General features: G+C 43.9%; 1 protein-coding gene across 1 annotated transcript; it reads left to right on the top strand.

Moving 5' to 3' along the window:
- The first annotated feature begins 2,995 nt into the window (after nucleotides 1-2,995).
- SMIM42 (small integral membrane protein 42) lies at nucleotides 2,996-13,527 on the top strand. The gene is given in 2 exon segments (XM_067025202.1): nucleotides 2,996-3,034; nucleotides 13,318-13,527. Coding segments are annotated over 2 exon segments (249 nt in total).
- Nucleotides 13,528-16,205: the final 2,678 nt, after the last annotated feature.

Raw genomic sequence — 16,205 nt, 5'->3', positions numbered from 1 at the left:
AAAATAAAGTACCAACACCTTAACAAGGGTTTTATTGCCTGGCCTTTTCCTACTCCTCCAGCCTTCTCTCACTCAGTGTTCCAATCACTTTCAAATACTACGTTCTTTTTTTTTTAATCTTTAAAATGTTTTCCTTTTATTGTGATGAAATATACATAACATAAAATTTACGATTTTAAACATTTTTAAGTGTACACTTCAGTGGCATTAATTACATGCACATTGTTGTGGAACCGTCACCACGGTCTGTCTCCAGAACGTTTTCATCTTTCCAAACTGAAACTCTGAACTCTTTGAACAATAACTCCCCACCCCTCCATTGCTTCCAGCCCCTGGCAACCACCATTCTACTTTCTGTCTCTATTAACTTGACTACTCTAGATACCTCGTGTAAGTGGAATCACACAGTAGTTGTCCATTCGTGACTGGCTTATTTCAGTTAGCATAATATCCTCAAGGTTGTACTTTAACACAAGAGGCTGCTTCTTACCTCAAGGCCTTTTTGCCTGTGGAAACAATGTAATAAGCATTCTGAACTCTGCTGAACACAGTCCTGGCTTGCTTTTAAGCAATGCCATCCACCATACTCTGTCAGTTCTCCCTTTTTGGTTCTGAAAGATTCTGTAGCTTTCTGTTAGCTTAGTTATTAGAAGTCCAGCCTAGTATAGTTAGTCCACTTTAAAACTACAGTCTCATATCAAGTTTACATTCCTTCCTTCCCCTCAGCACCAGCCAGTCTTCAGCGTGGGACTCAGTTTGGGGAACTGGTGCATTCTGTCCTTTAATAGAACTCTCTTTTTTGCTAATTTAAGCTACTTGTGTTGGGACCTGGAGGAGGGTCTGGGACGAAGGGCAAAACATCCTTTTACCCAACTGGGTATGTCATGGCAATCATCTGTTGGTTGTTTGCCTCTCAGGCTAAAGCTGACTGATTGTGGATACCTTCCATTTGGAAGGTGCCCAAATGTTAACTGTTATGGGCACATGGATTCGTTTCCTGGGAGCTCTTTCTATCACACAGTCCCCTGATGGGACATCTGCTCCAACCTCACTGCTTCCCACAAGGCCTCAGGTCCTGCCTTTGGCTGTATAACTAAGCTCCCCTGGCTACTGGTTTTCTTGGGAGGAGGACCAGCAAGATGGCTCAAGCTGTGTTGATTTTCACACTGTTCCTTTGACTTACAGGAAACTCACATGTCCCTGCTAAACCACATTGTAGGAGTGCAACCCTTTCCCTGTCAACCCTCACTCCTTATTCCAATGATCACAGAGAACAGATCAGCGAGCTCATCAGCAGGTATCCAACCACGGACTGAGATGCAGTCTCTCCTTGCCAACCCATCAATTTCTATGAGTGGTTCTCTCGGAGACCCCTCCCTCCGGGGAGGTGAGGACAAAATGCACAGCACTCGATCCCTTGGCTGGTGACAGACACATGATGTCATCAATCCCTTTCCCTTTCCACCTCCACACCATCTTCTATTTATTTCCTGGGGAGGTAGAGGATGGGGTACTGGGCTATGGTTTGGGATAGCAGAACTGACTTGCCACCTCTTTATGGTACCTCTTGGTTTGGCAGAATAACTAACAATTCCAGGGTACCGAATGAGTCCTACTTAACATCCTGCAACAAAAACGCCATCTCCTTTGCCGAGAACACTTGTCAAACACCTCAACACCTTCACTTTTCTTCCCCTTGTCTGTGACTAGTTCCTTCTCATGTTTTATGTAACAACGTAGATATCATCACTGCCGGGAAGAAATCCTAACACTGCCAAGCCTTAGGCAGGACACTGATCTATCACTTCCAAAGGTCCCCTTGCCTCCCTCATGACACTAAGCATGTTATGTTCTAAATGACTCTTGATAGGATATCTGCCCCATGAGACCAAGCCCCAGTGCTGGGACAGTGTCATTTTTGCTCATCTTTGTCTCATAACGCCTCACACACAGATACCACTAAATACATGAATGAAGGATTCCTAGGCTTTGGGGAAGAGTCTGTGTGATTTGAAAGAGCCTAGGGTCCTGCTGAAATGCCATTGTCCCTACTACCTCTATGTCCCTGAGAACTGTTGTGCTCTACTCCTACTTTACATATCAGGTTATATTGTTAGAACATCTCTGAAACATCTGAAGTGCTGTATTAGAATCTGCACTTTTATAAATTAGTTTTATTCGATCAACCTGCCCCGTAAGCATTTGCAGTTTGCAAGAGAGGAAATTGTGAGACAGCCAAGGATGGGGGATTACCCTAAACGTTGGCTCCATTCCTCACAAGCCCAGAATCCCTTTCCCAGTTGTTTAGAAGTTTGACTACATCCAGTAGGAGCTCCCTTCCCACTATTTCTCTGTGATGGAATGGAAAGGATGGCTTCTCCTATGACTCCACTGCAGCCTCTGGCTGCAACATTCCTTCATTCATTTGTTCAACAGAATATTTTTAACTGACCTAGAAGAGCGCAGGAAGCTTTAATGTATGTTTGACCAGGGCCCTTCAGGCTACTGGCAACAGGATGAAGGATGAACAGCTTTCCAAAATAAGCATATTCCTATGCTCGGACACTAGGTAGAGTTCTCAGGAACTGGAGCCACCCCTTCCTTCTCCCCTTTTCCTTCCTCCCACAATGGAGCAGAAAGGAAACGCTGTGCCACAGGCCTGTGGAAAAATGCCCCTTGGCTCTCAGAGCCCTGGCATGAAATAAGATATTGTTCTTAGGAAGCAGTTCCAGACAAAAGATCCTCCTAATGACCCCTGCCCTGAATTGTCTACTCTCTGTTTTAAAATGGGGGCAGCACTTTGTCTGAAGAGCCAAATTCCTGGATTAACTAAAACATGAATTTATCCAGAATATCACACTTACCCATTTATCCAACAAATATTTGTGGAGCAGCATTTATATGCTAGTTGCTGGGGACACTAGAGTAAAGACACAATTCCTGCTCTCAAGGTACAATCTAGTGAGGGAAAAAAATAATTTCAGCACCCGGAACTATGACAGAGCTTTGCATCTATGGCCTGGAGATGGTGGAGGTTAGGGAAAGCTTCCCAGGGGAAATAACACTGGCTTAGCCTTAAAGTAGAAATTGCCCAAGCAGGAAGGGGGAGGGGAGAGATGCAGGATTGTGGGCAGAAAAAACACCAAGTACAGAGGCCAGGAAATAACAGAAGTAAACCCTTGCTGAGCACTGTCAGATGCCACTCTAAGAGTTTGACAAGTGTTACCTCATTTGATTCTCAAAACAACTGTTTGAAATATATAGTACGCCAATTTGATAGATGAAGAGGTTAAGGTATAAGGTATAGATAAGGCAGGGAGAGGTGATCACAGTTTACTTTTTCTTTTAAACAATTACTTTTATTTTTTATTTATTTTTTGTTTTATCCTTTTTTTTTTTTTTTTTTTTGGTTGAGCTGGGTCTTAGTTGCAGTTCATGGGCTTCTTAGTTGCAGCTCGCAGACTCCTTAGTTGTGGTATGCGAACTCTTAGTTGTGGCATGCATGTGGGATCCAGTACCCTGACCAGGGTTCAAACCCGGGCCCCCTCTATTAGGAGCTCAGAGTCTTAATCACTGCACCACCAGGGAAGTCCCAATCACAGTTTACTTAATAAGTGATGAAGCCAAGACTCAAACCAGGAAGTTTGAGTGCAGAACCGCTGCCCTCCACCACTTTGCTACCTGCTACTTTGGTTTGATGAAAGTTGTCTTTCATAAAGGAGTATAAGATGCATGGGAAAGCATGAAAGGAAAAGAAACTAGGCAAGTAGGCATGGAAGGACAAAGTGAATGAAGAGTTTATATACCACATGGTGACATTTGGACTTTATCTTAAAGATAACAGGGATCCAAATGATGGATTTTCAAGAGTAAAATGGTCTGACTTATTTATATATATTACTCTGTTAACATGAAATAGGATAGATTATAAGGGAATCGGACTACTAGAAGTAAGAAGAACATTGTAAATCAACTATACTTCAATTTAAAAAAATAAAAAAGAAGAAGTAAGAAGACCAATTGTTAAACTATTGCAGTGATCCAGGCAAAAACGAATAAGTACCAGGAAATAAAAGTTTGAACTAAGGTAGAAGCAGTGATTATAAAGAGGAGGGGATGTGATTCAGAAGTGGGATTGACAGTATTGAAACTAAGTGCAGGGACTCAGGAAGAAAGAGTGTTTTCTCATGATTTCCAGGTTTCTTATTTCAGAATCTGAGTATAGAGGAGAAGCAGGCTTGAAAGGAAAGATAATTAGAAAGAATTTGGATGTGAGGGTTTGAGATGCTTGTAGTACCGTTGAATAGTCAACTAGGCAAGACAATGGGAGGTTACATTTAGGAGTGTGGGCTAAGAAATGAGATCTGGGCAAAGATACAGATTGGAGAGCCATTGGCAACAGGTTGTCACTGAAACCATGAGAATGGATGAGATCACTGAGAGAGGATTTCAGAAGATAAAGAGACTGAGAGACTGAGGGTGGGCTCTAGGGAAACATCAAGCATATAAAAAGGCAACAGGATGCAAGGGGACTAAGGAGAAGCCGAGGTACGAGGGAAATTGTGCAGGTGTCTACCAAAACTAAGGAGAGCAAAGGGTTTCAAGAAAGAGGAATTGGTCAATTCTGAAATGTCAGGACAGAATTTGAAAAGTGCCCATACATTTGGGATGAAGAGGTTGTTGTTGGCTCTGGGGAAAAATGATCCATCGGTAGAGATGAATACCAGATCAAAATGGGGTTAGAAGCAAGTGTGGGAGGAAGGAGGTGGAAAGGGCCCTTCTCAAGAAACTTGACTTTGATGGAAAGGAGAGAGAACACACACTGAGGAAGGGATTTTTCCTGTCTCCCTTTCTTTCTTTCCTTCTTTCTTTCTTCTTTTCTTTCTTCCTTCCTTCCGTCCTTCCTTCCTTTCTTCCCTTCTTCTTCCTTCCCTCCTTCCTTCCTTCCTTCCTTCCTTTTAAAGATAAGAGAGACAGGGCTTCCCTGATGGCACAGTGGTTAAGAATCCACCTGCCAATGCAGGGGACACAGATTCGAGCCCTTGTCCGGGAAGATACCACATGCTGCAGAGCAACTAAGCCCCTGCGCCACAACTACTGAGCCTGCGCTCTAGAGCCCACGAGCCACAACTACTGAAGCCCACATGCCCGTGCTCTGCAACAAGAGAAGCCACCGCGATGAGAAGTCTGCGCACTGCAATGAAGAGTAGCCCCCGCTCGCTGCAACTAGAGAAAGCCTGTGCGCAGCAATGAAGACCCAACGCAGCCAAAAAGAAAAGAATATATAAATAAATTTTTTAAAAAAATAAGAGAGACTTAGCTTGGAGTATTAGTTTCCTATTGTGGCTGTAACAAATTACTAAAAACTTCATGCCTTAAAAGTACATAAATTTAATATCTTAAGTTCTGGAAATCAGAGGTCTTAAAATGGGTTGGCAAGGCTGCATTACTTTTAAAGGATCTAGGAAAGTATCTGTTTCTTTGCCTTTTCTGGCTTCTAGAGGCTGCCTGTATTCTTTGGTTTGTGGCCCCCTTCCTCCATATTCAAAGCCAGCAATAGAGCATCTTCCAATCTCTGTCTCTCTCTCTCTCTCCCTATCTGTCTTTCTGCTTCTGTTGTCACATTGCTTTCTGACTCCTAAAAGGATGCTTGTGACTACATATGGCCCACCCAGATAATCCAGGATAATTTCCCCATTTCAAAATCCTTAACTTAATCATATCTTCAAAGTCCCTTTTGCCATGTATGATAACATATCCATATATTACTGAGGATTAGGGTGGGATATCTCTGGGGAGATATTACACAGCCCATCACTTGTAGTATCTGCCTGGCATATAGTAAGTGCTCAAAATATTATTACTGATAATAATACTTAAATTTATATGCTGAAGAGAAAGAGCCATCAGAAAGACATTACAAACATAGGAGAGAGAGAGAGACCTTGAGAGAGAGAAAGCAAGAACGCTTAGGCCAAAAGGGATGTCTCCAGAACACAGCTAGAGGGAGGAACATTGTGGGTCCCAGACATTAAGTGAGATAATATATACATACCTGGCAAAATGTTTAATATATCATTCAGTACATATTTGTTTTCCTCCTTTATTCCTTCAAGTGTGCCTACACCGGTGAAGGACCATGGTATTATCATTATTTCAGCCTGACAACCCCGCCACATGCGATCATGTAAGCTCCCCAAAATTTCACCGCTGATTTATCATTGTTTCTCCCAGACATTCTAGCTTAGTGTCTTTTGCAAAATAGATGCTCAAATGTTTGAGGATGAACAAATAAATGAATTAATGAAAGAACAAATGAACAAACTTAAAAGGCTGGGAGAGTATTGATTTAGGGTGATCAAAAAGTAGCAGCTTCCAACAGTGAAGACTTCTGCACAAAGGCCTGAAAGGAGTGAGTTTAAAGAACAGAAAGGGAGGTTTTGCAGGTGGAAAGGATTCTTCAGAGGTGGAAAAGGGGAAGATAGGAGTGCAAGATGGTATGTGGGGGTCAAGTTTCCCCCCTTGAGTTTAAACACTGGCTGAGCTGATTGAGCAGGTAGTCAGTAGAGGGTATTACAAGCCCCAAGAATGAGTTTGTACCGATACAAGATAAACTAAGAATTGCTCTAGGATTCTGAGAGATTTAATAACAGCACTACAATAGGAAGAGCCTTGGAATAAAAAAAGCACTAGGTTGGACTTTTTTTTTTTTTTTAAGTTAAATGCCTGGTTCTAGAACTAATTTCTGCATGACCTTGGGCAAATTACACAATCTCTTTGAGGCTCAGTTGCCTGAAAGGATTAAGCCAGCTGATGCAGGTAAAAAAGCCCAGAAACTGGTGTAAAGAAAGAAATAATACAATAAATTATTGCTATTACTGTCTCTCAGAGTTATTGTTTTAAATAAAATAACATGTCAAAGCACCAAGGATAGTGTCTTAACAGAGGCTCAGTGAAGTTTAATTTCCTCTCTTCCATATTGGAAATTTAAACTAAATGCTCTGCATAAAAATTTTAAAGTAAATGCTCTCTGTAAACAGGGAATGAGAGACTCTGGAAGCAGGGAAGCTCTTGAGATTCTGTTACTATCATCTAGATGAGAAGACTCATACGGTAGTCAGGGGTCTCCAGAGAAATAGAACCAACAAGACTCATATGTGGGGCTTCCCTGGTGGCGCAGTGGTTGAGAGTCCGCCTGCCGATGCAGGAGACACGGGTTCGTGCCCTGGTCCGGGAAGATCCCACATGCCGCGGAGCAACTAAGCCCGTGAGCCGTGGCCGCTAGGCCTGCGCGTCCGGAGCCTGTGCTCCGCAACGGGAGAGGCCACAACAGTGAGAGGCCCGCATACCGAAAAAAAAAAAAAAAAAAAAGACTCGTGTGTGTGTGTGTGTGTGTGTGTGTGTGTGTGTGTGTGTGTGTGTATTATAGGAAATGGCTCACTTGATGACGGAGGCGCAGAAGTCTCATGATTTGCCATCTGCAAGCTGGAGATCCAGGATCCAGGGAAGCTGGTGGTTTAATCCAGTCCAAATCCAAAAGCCTGAGAACAAGGAGCACTAATATCTAGGAGCAGGAGAAGATTGATGTCCCAACTTAAACAGAATAAATTCTCTCTTCACCTACGTTTTTGTTCTATTCAGACCCTCAGTGGATTGGATAAGCTGACCTGAATTGGTGAAAGCAATCTTCTTTATTTAGTCTATCAATTCAAATGCTAATTTCTTCTGGAAACGCCCTCACAGACTTATGCAGAAAATTTGTTTACCCATATCTGGGTATCCCTTAGCCTCGTCATCTTGACGTATAAAATTCACCATCACAACTCAGGACCTCCAGAGTTCATGGAGGACCCATGTGTTAGGATCTAAGTGGTCAATGCATCACACCTCCTTTTTCCCCACCTGTGTACATAACAGGTCTCTTTTCTCCACCCAAGTTCTGAACCAGTGGAGATAGATAAATGAGGCAGGCGGCAACACTCACCTTTACAACTGATAAAGACCATACTGGAAGGTATGGCTTAGGTGTGCAGCCACCATGGGCTTCCTAACAGGATGGTGGGGGGTATTTTTGGCCATGCCACACAGCTTGTGGGATCTCAGTTCCCTGACCAGGGATTGAACCTGGGCCAAGACACTGAAAGAGTGGAGTCCTAACCACTAGGCTACCAGGGATCTCCCCCCCCCCTTTTTTTTTCCTAACAGGAATTTCAGAATTAGACTGACTCACTACCCCATCATAATTATCAGTGGCAAACCATAGGCCTCTCACTCGTGGGAGGTGTACCTCTCTGTAAAACATATAGAAAGGAGCAGATCCAAGTGGGTGCTCTCTGCACCTGGGGGAGAGGGAATGAAAGCCGAGTGGAGAGAGGCCAGGAGTGTTAGTAATAGGGCTACTGTCCTAAGAAAGAAAACATCAGGAATGTGGAGAAAGTGGTCCCCCAATACCACGTTCTTTTTTTTTTAATATTTATTTATTTATTTGGTTGCATCAGGTCTTAGTTGTGGCATGCAGGATCTTCGTTGCCATGAGTGGGATTTTTAGTTGTGGCATGTGGGATCTAGTTTCCTGACCAGGAATGAAACCCAGGCCCACTGCATTGGGACTGCAAAGTCTTAGCCACCGGACCACCAGGGAAGTCCCAATACCATGTTGTACTTTGTTTTTTTTCCTTAGGCTTCCAGATATCACCATCCAGGTCATCAGATGGTGGCCCAGCCAGTGGCAAACTCTTCCTCAACACTGTGGTGGGTGACACAGCAGAGTTTCCCCTGGAGATACTGGAGGGAACTCAAACTGCCTGGCCCTTTGTGACTTGTTTCTGGGCCCTGCCTCTCAAGGAACAAATGAAGGACAATTCAATCTGATATCTTTGGCAGTTGATTCAGAGAATAATGAGATGCTTGGCCATTTCCTGCAAGTCAGCAACATAACTGGGGAACATAAAGGCAACCGCTAGGTCCAGAGCTTCATCAATAAAGTGAGTTAGTGTTACCAATCAAACCACAGCCCCAGGTGAAGCATCAGACTAGAGAAGGAAAAAAGAGTAGAAAAGATAAGAGATTGAGAAGTCCAGTTTGATTTGGGAGATAAGACCAATATGCCTGAAACAGGAATTATAAAAGACACAGGAAAGAATGCTAATGGTTATGGGATTTCTTTTGGGAGGGATGAAAATATTCTCAAATTATATTGTGATGATGTTTGAGGAACGCTGTGAATTTACAAAATAAAAAAGAAAACACTGAACTGTACAGGTTTTTTTTGTTTTTCTGAGTTTTTTTGGCCACGCCACACAACTTGTGACATCTCTGTTCCCTGACCGGGGATTCAACTCGGGCCATGGCAGTGCAAGTCCAGAATCCTAACCACTAGGTCACCAGGGAACTCCCCTGAACTATATACTTTAAATGGGTAAATTGTACAGCATGTGAATTATACCTCAATAAAAGATGTTTAATTTTTTTTAAAAAAAGACACAGTGTAGTGGACTAGGAGAGGAGAAACCAGAATCCCAGTCCTTTACTTATTTGGCCAATAACTATGTGACCTTGGTCACTTTCCTTCTTCAAGTTTCAGCTTCCTCACCTGTTAGATAAAGGAGCTGGACTATATGACCTGTGAGGTTCCTGTATTAGTTTCCTGGAGCTGTTGTATCAAATTACCACAAACTGAAAACAACAGAAAGGGGACTTCCTTGGTGGCACAGTGCTTAAGAATCTGCCTGCCAGGGCTTCCCTGGTGGTGCAGTGGTTGAGAGTCCACCTGCTGATGCAGGGGACATGGGTTCGTGCCCCGGTCCGGGAAGATCCCACATGCTGCAGAGCGGCTGGGCCCGTGAGCCATGGCCGCTAAGCCTGCGCGTCCAGAGCCTGTGCTCCGCAATGGGAGAGACCACAACAGTGAGAGGCCCGCGTAACACACACACACACACAAAAAAAGAATCTGCCTGCCAATGCAGGGGACATGAGTTCGAGCCCTGGTCCAGGAAGATCGCACATGCTGCGGAGCAACTAAGCCTGTGCGCCACAACTACTGAGCCTGTGCTCTAGAGCCCATGAGCCACAACTACTGAGCCCACATGCCACAACTACTGAAGCCCACGTGCCTAGAGCTGGTGCTCCACAGCAAGAGAAGCTGATGCAATGAGAAGCCCGTGTACCACAACGAAGAGTAGCCCCAGCTCACCGCAACTAGTGAAAGACCACCCGCAGCAAGGAAGACTCAGTGCAGCCAATAAATAAATAAATATATATATATATATATTTTAATAAATAAATAAAAGTAAAACAACAGAAAGTTATTCTCTCACAGTTCTGGAAGCCATAAGGCTGAAATCAAGGTATTGTCAATACCACACTCCCTCCAGAGGCTCTAGGGGAGAATCCATTCCTTGTCTTTTCCAGGTTTGTTCTTAGGCTTGTGGCTTCGTCTCTCTCTGCTCTGTCTTTCCACTTGGATAATCCAGGATAAACCCCTCCTCTCAAGATCCTTAATTAAATCACATCTTTTGCCATATAAGGTAGCATCCACATGTTCCAGGGAATTGACATAGATATCTTGGGGGGAGAGGAGTAATTCATATACAGATCTTTGCAAGTTTATAGAAGAGTTGAGAGAACCAACTTGAGAAAATTTGAACTGCCTTATAGTCTCTAGACACTCCCCCTTCTTCACTTCACTTCCATCCTAGTTCACATTTGAAATAACTTCCATTTGTATGGAATTTTATGGTTTGAAAAGTTATGCATTTATCAGTTCATTGCAGTCACATAAAAACCTGTAAATTTGTTATTATCATTATAATTTCATTTCTAATGAGAAAATGGAGGCTGAGAGAGATTAAGTGACCTAACCAAGGTCACACATGCTGGAAAGTACCAGTGCTAGATTCTAGTCTTAGTCCTTGCCCTTCAAATCCTTTGGTACCCATTCTGCCATCACCTGCCTGAATCTTGGTATAGCATCAGGACTTTCCAGACCAGGGTCGGGTAGAGGCACCTGGAGTAAATTCAGTTCTCCCTATTCCTCCTGCTAAGCACAGCTGAAAACCCTGGACAGTTTATATAAAACCAACATAACAAGATCTGAAAGGTGGGAAGAAAAAGGCAGACTGACTAGGGTTCTTGGAACCCAAAGCTTGACATAACAGTGAGTTCCCTGGGTTTTCATTTTGCCTCATATATATCATGGACTGGGTGCTGGAGAAGCAACCCAGAAATGCCAATGGGCACAGACAAAATGAAGTCCCAAGAAAAGCCTGCTTGCTTTCTCTAGCCAAAGGACTAGGAAAAAGGCAAGGCAGCAAGACCGAGAACCTTTGGATGATAACTGCCTGACTCCAGCCAAACACCATGGAAAAAAATCATGGTCCTACCTCCAACCCTACAGGGAGGTGGAGACCCTAGACTTACACCTTTGTCCAGCTATAATGAGGTACCATTCCCCATTCCCCTCCCCAGGATAGTATCAGAGAAGATAGAGTGGGGAGCCGGACTTTCATTCCTGCCCAGAGGTAGTGAGTTCCCTATTCCAAGGTAATGACACCCCCTCCCCCTCCCCCTCCCTGCCAGAGTGTCAGAGGAGGCCACCTAGGGAATCTGAAATCCTATATCCACCCTGAAATGAGGAGTTACCTCTCCCCTCTACTCTGGGTGGACAAAGGAGGCTGAGTGGGGAATCTGAAACTTCATGCCTGCCTGACATTCGTGAGGTGATGCCCCTTACCCACAACTGGCATGATGTCAGAGGAATCCTGCTAAAACAGAAGATTTAAATAAGATCCAGAGTCTCATAACAACCAAAATGTCCAGCAGGCAATCAAGATCGTAAATCATACCAAGAACCAGGAAAACCTCATCTCAAATTTAAAAAGACAATTGGCAGATGCCCATACTAAGATGATACAGATATTGGAATTACCTGACAAGGATTTTGAAGAATCATAAAAATGCCTCAACAAACAATTATGAATACACTTGAAACAAATTAAAAAATAGAAAATCTCAGTGAAATAAATATAAATAAAGAAGAACTAAATGGAAATTTTAGAACTGAAAAATATAATTACCAAAATTAAAAACTCAATGGATAAGGTCAACAGCAGAATGGAAGGGAAAGAGGAAAAGAATCAATGAACTTGAAGATCAAACAATATAAATGACCCAAGTTGAAAAAGAGTAATTTGGGTAAATATAATAGACTTTCCTTCTCCTCTTGTTTTCTAAATCATGTTTGAAAATTAAAGCAAAAAAGCATAATATTGTCTAAATGGTAATTTCAATGTATGTAGAAGGAATATTTAATAAAATTATATTATAAATGGAGGAGGTAAAGGGACTTAAAGGGAGATGAGTTTCTACACGTGTATCCCACTGACAGAATGTGAACAATAGTTCTTCATGATGATGGAATCATTCTATGTCTTGATTTCAGCATGGTTACCAGAATTTACTTGTATGATAAAATGCCATATAACTATATGCACACATTTATTTCAGTGTCCATCTACTGGTTTTGATTTTGTACTATAGTTACACAAGATAAGCCACTGGGGGACACTGGGTGAAGGATACATGGAACTGCTCTGTATTATCTTTGTAACTTCCTATATATGTAAAATAACTTCAAAATGAAAATTTTTTTAATAAATAAATAAAAGAGGATTGAAGGGACAACTTCTCAGGCAATTAGGGAACACTCTTTTCAATCTGGAGGCTAGACAGGAAGGGAGGTGGTGCCCAGAAGATGGAAGTTTCTGGACAGGAACCTTCAGGTCAGACCCTAGCCTTATCCGCAAGGGACATCACAAAGCCTCAGAAGCCCCGCCTACCACTCAAAGGTTTTGCAAATTGAACTATCATCTCAGGACTGTATTTGCATTGGAAGCAGTTGTTCAACATTGCTGAGCAAACTACTCTGCCTGCTCAGTTACATCGGAAGGAAAATGACCCCATGCGAGCAAGAGGATCAATAGCGTGACACTGGGCTTCCCTGGTGGCGCAGTGGTTGAGAGTCTGCCTGCCGATGCAGGGGACACGGGTTCGTGTCCCGGTCCGGGAAGATCCCACATGCCGCGGAGCGGCTGGGCCCGTGAGCCATGGCCGCTGAGCCTGCGAGTCCGGAGCCTGTGCTCCGCAACGGGAGAGGCCACAACAGTGAGAGGCCCGCGTACCGCAAAAAAAAATTTAAAAAAAACCAAAATAGTGTGACACTCACTCTTAGGCTATAACAAAGAACAAGACCAATTCTCTTGGTGTTTTCTTGGTCGTGTGGGCAGTCTGCTTCTACCATATATCTCACCTCTCTTTGAGAAATCTATTTCTTCCCCACAGCTTCCAGCCTTCTCATGGGACAAGGGTACACTCACCACTGCCATATCTGATCCTGCTTACCTAGTAAAAGTTCTCTCCTTCATTTCACTCCTGATGTCTCTACTCATCCTGGTCTGGAAAGTAACCTAAGACAAGGGCAACAAGAACAGAGAACCCGACCAAAGAAAGGAGGCAGCACCGCTGGCATGAAGGTCTGCGGTTCTTGGTGGAGACTCCATTGCGGTGAAGACCTGGAGGTCCCAAAGGCAGGAGGTAGAGCCTGGGAAGGAAGAGTTGCTTTAGCCACCCTACCCCCCAATGCCAGAGGCTCCCCCCAGGCCTCATTTCCCTCCTCCACCACCACCTCCATTATAATTCACACTCATCCTGCTACTCTTTGGCTTCTCCAGCCTCCTGAGTTTAAATGTCGTCCCTCTGTGGAGTCTTCCAGACTGAAATTATAAATGGCTCTTGATTTCTGCATTAACAGAGGAAAGGACCAAACTCACGGAGAATTGAAAATTGATCACCAAGCCCAAATTTTCCTTTTTAAATTAGGTATGTGTTGACTCCTGGATATTGAAATTATTGGGAGCTCACAGCATCTCCAACTCGACAATAAAACTATACTGGAAGCTCAGTTCCAGAAGATCTTTGAAAGGGAAACAGCTCATCTACTCTGAATTCTAAGTAAAATTCTCCCTCTTTCTCACCTAATTCTGGGAACAAAGAGTATTTCCTCTTACAAAACGATTTGAAGCACCAAGTACTTTTCTCTCATCTTCCCCATCCTCCAACTTTGTGGGTTGGTAAATTTTAAAGATAGCGTATTCTAAAACCATAATTTTGTTTGATTTTTAAAATCTTTTCTGAGTTTGGAACACATTAACTTCTTTTTCAAATGAAATCCAAACTAAAGCCACAGTGTTTTGAAAATCCATGCCCTTATCCAATTAGGCTTGGGTTACCCTATGGAACATTTGACACTTGCCTAGAAGGAATTAGTATTTTTCTAGGAGAAGAACCTCTATGTCCAACCCTACTGTTAACCCTTCCTCTTGGAAGCATCCTATCAGGTGGCCCCTTGTCTCTTCCCTCACATGCATTTGACTCTGGAGTCTTGAGCCAAGACTCCCTCCTTCAGAAGCTTTTCTCATTGCTTAGAATCATGGGACTGTGTCTGTCCATGCCTCTCTAAAGATAAGTCCCCACCACCACCACTGCTTCCTGGGCTGTGTACTCTGGATCTCAAGCCATGGGTCATTCATTCCCTTCCACTTTAACCCATAGAAATTAAGGAGCTTCATCACTTGGTGCTGAGGAAAGGTTAGTATTACTACTAGACCCAAGGGGAGCCCACCTGCCCCTCCAGTGCCTGGTGGTGGTGGTGTTTGTTTTGGTGGTTGACCAGCTTTAGCAGAGACTGATTACAAGTGACCTGCAATAGGACCCAAAGCCTCGTGGCCAAGGAAGACATATCCCTCTCCCCTCTGGTAGAGTGGTCTCCTTTATCAGAGACACTAGCCTTCCCTTCAAGCTGACTGTCACACGTTTTCTCAGTCCAGCATGCCTGCTTGGGAAGTAGGCAGGAGTGGGGTGTGGTGGAGAGGAGTGGAGTGGGAAATGAGTGTGCGGGGTTCCCATGAATCTTCTTTTGAGGAGGGGGCGGCCCAGAAAAGATCTATCATGCCTCAGAGTTGGCAGAAAGATCCTTACCACTCCTGACACTCTCCAGATCTTTCTTTCCTATCCTGCAAATGCCTCTGTTCATCCATCAGGTGGTTGGTTATTGAGGCTTTTCTTTGTATCAGGCTGTCCCGGGTGATACGACAGAAAGGGGCCGCGTCTCCTACAGCCCACACAGCACAGTGAGAGATGGAATGCTAACGAGCTAATCACATGGATGAATGCTTCATTATCAACTGAGAACAGAGCTCTGAAAAGAATTTGGCTTCATGAGAGCTTGTACCAAAGGAAGCTGACTGGGGAAGGCTTACCTGAGGAAGTCACACCTGGGCTGAGAGCTGAGAAGCAAGTGGAAGTTAGACATGGGGATGGTGGGGGTGGCTGGGCTGAGAGCTGAGAAGCAAGTGGAAGTTAGACATGGGGATGGTGGGGGTGGAGGGGTGTGGTCTTCTAGACTAGTGGTCCCCAACATTTTTGGCACCAGGGACTGGTTTTGCAGAAGACAATTTTTCCACGGACCAGGGGCGGGGGTGGCAGGGGAGGGATGGTTTGGGGATGATTCACGCACATTACATTTATTGTGCACTTTATTTCTATTATTATACATTGTAATATATAATGAAGTAATTATACAACTCACCATAATGCAGAATCAGTGGGAGCCCTGAGCTTGTTTTCACTTGTCACTCACTGATAGGGTTTTGATATGCGTCTGCAAGTAATTGATTCATTATGGTCTCTGTGCAGTCAAACCTCTCTGCTAATGATAATCTGTATTTGCAGCCATTCCCCATTGCTAGCAACACTGCCTCAGCTCCACCTCAGATCATCAGGCATTAGATTCTCATAAGGAGCGCACAACCTAGATCCCTAGATCCATCGCATGCACAGTTCACAGTAGGGCTCGCGCTCCTATGAGAATCTAATGCCACCGCTGATCTGACAGGAGGCGGAGCTCAGGCGGTAATGCGAGCCATGGGGAGTGGCTGTAAATACAGATGAAGCTTCACTCGCTCACCCGCCACTCACCTCCTGCTGTGCAGCCTGGTTCCTAACAGGCCACAGACTGGTGCCGGTCCATGGCCCAGGGGTTGGGGACCCCTGTTCTAGAGAGCAGCATGTGCAAAGCCCTGTAAGGGGAAGAGTCTGTTGTCTAAATGGGCTAGAAAGATGGTGGTTCTGGAGTGTGAGAATGGAACCAT

The sequence above is a fragment of the Kogia breviceps genome, chromosome 1 (assembly GCF_026419965.1).
Source record: "Kogia breviceps isolate mKogBre1 chromosome 1, mKogBre1 haplotype 1, whole genome shotgun sequence".
Taxonomy (NCBI): domain Eukaryota; kingdom Metazoa; phylum Chordata; class Mammalia; order Artiodactyla; family Physeteridae; genus Kogia; species Kogia breviceps.
This window is presented reverse-complemented; position numbering and strand designations above follow the sequence as displayed.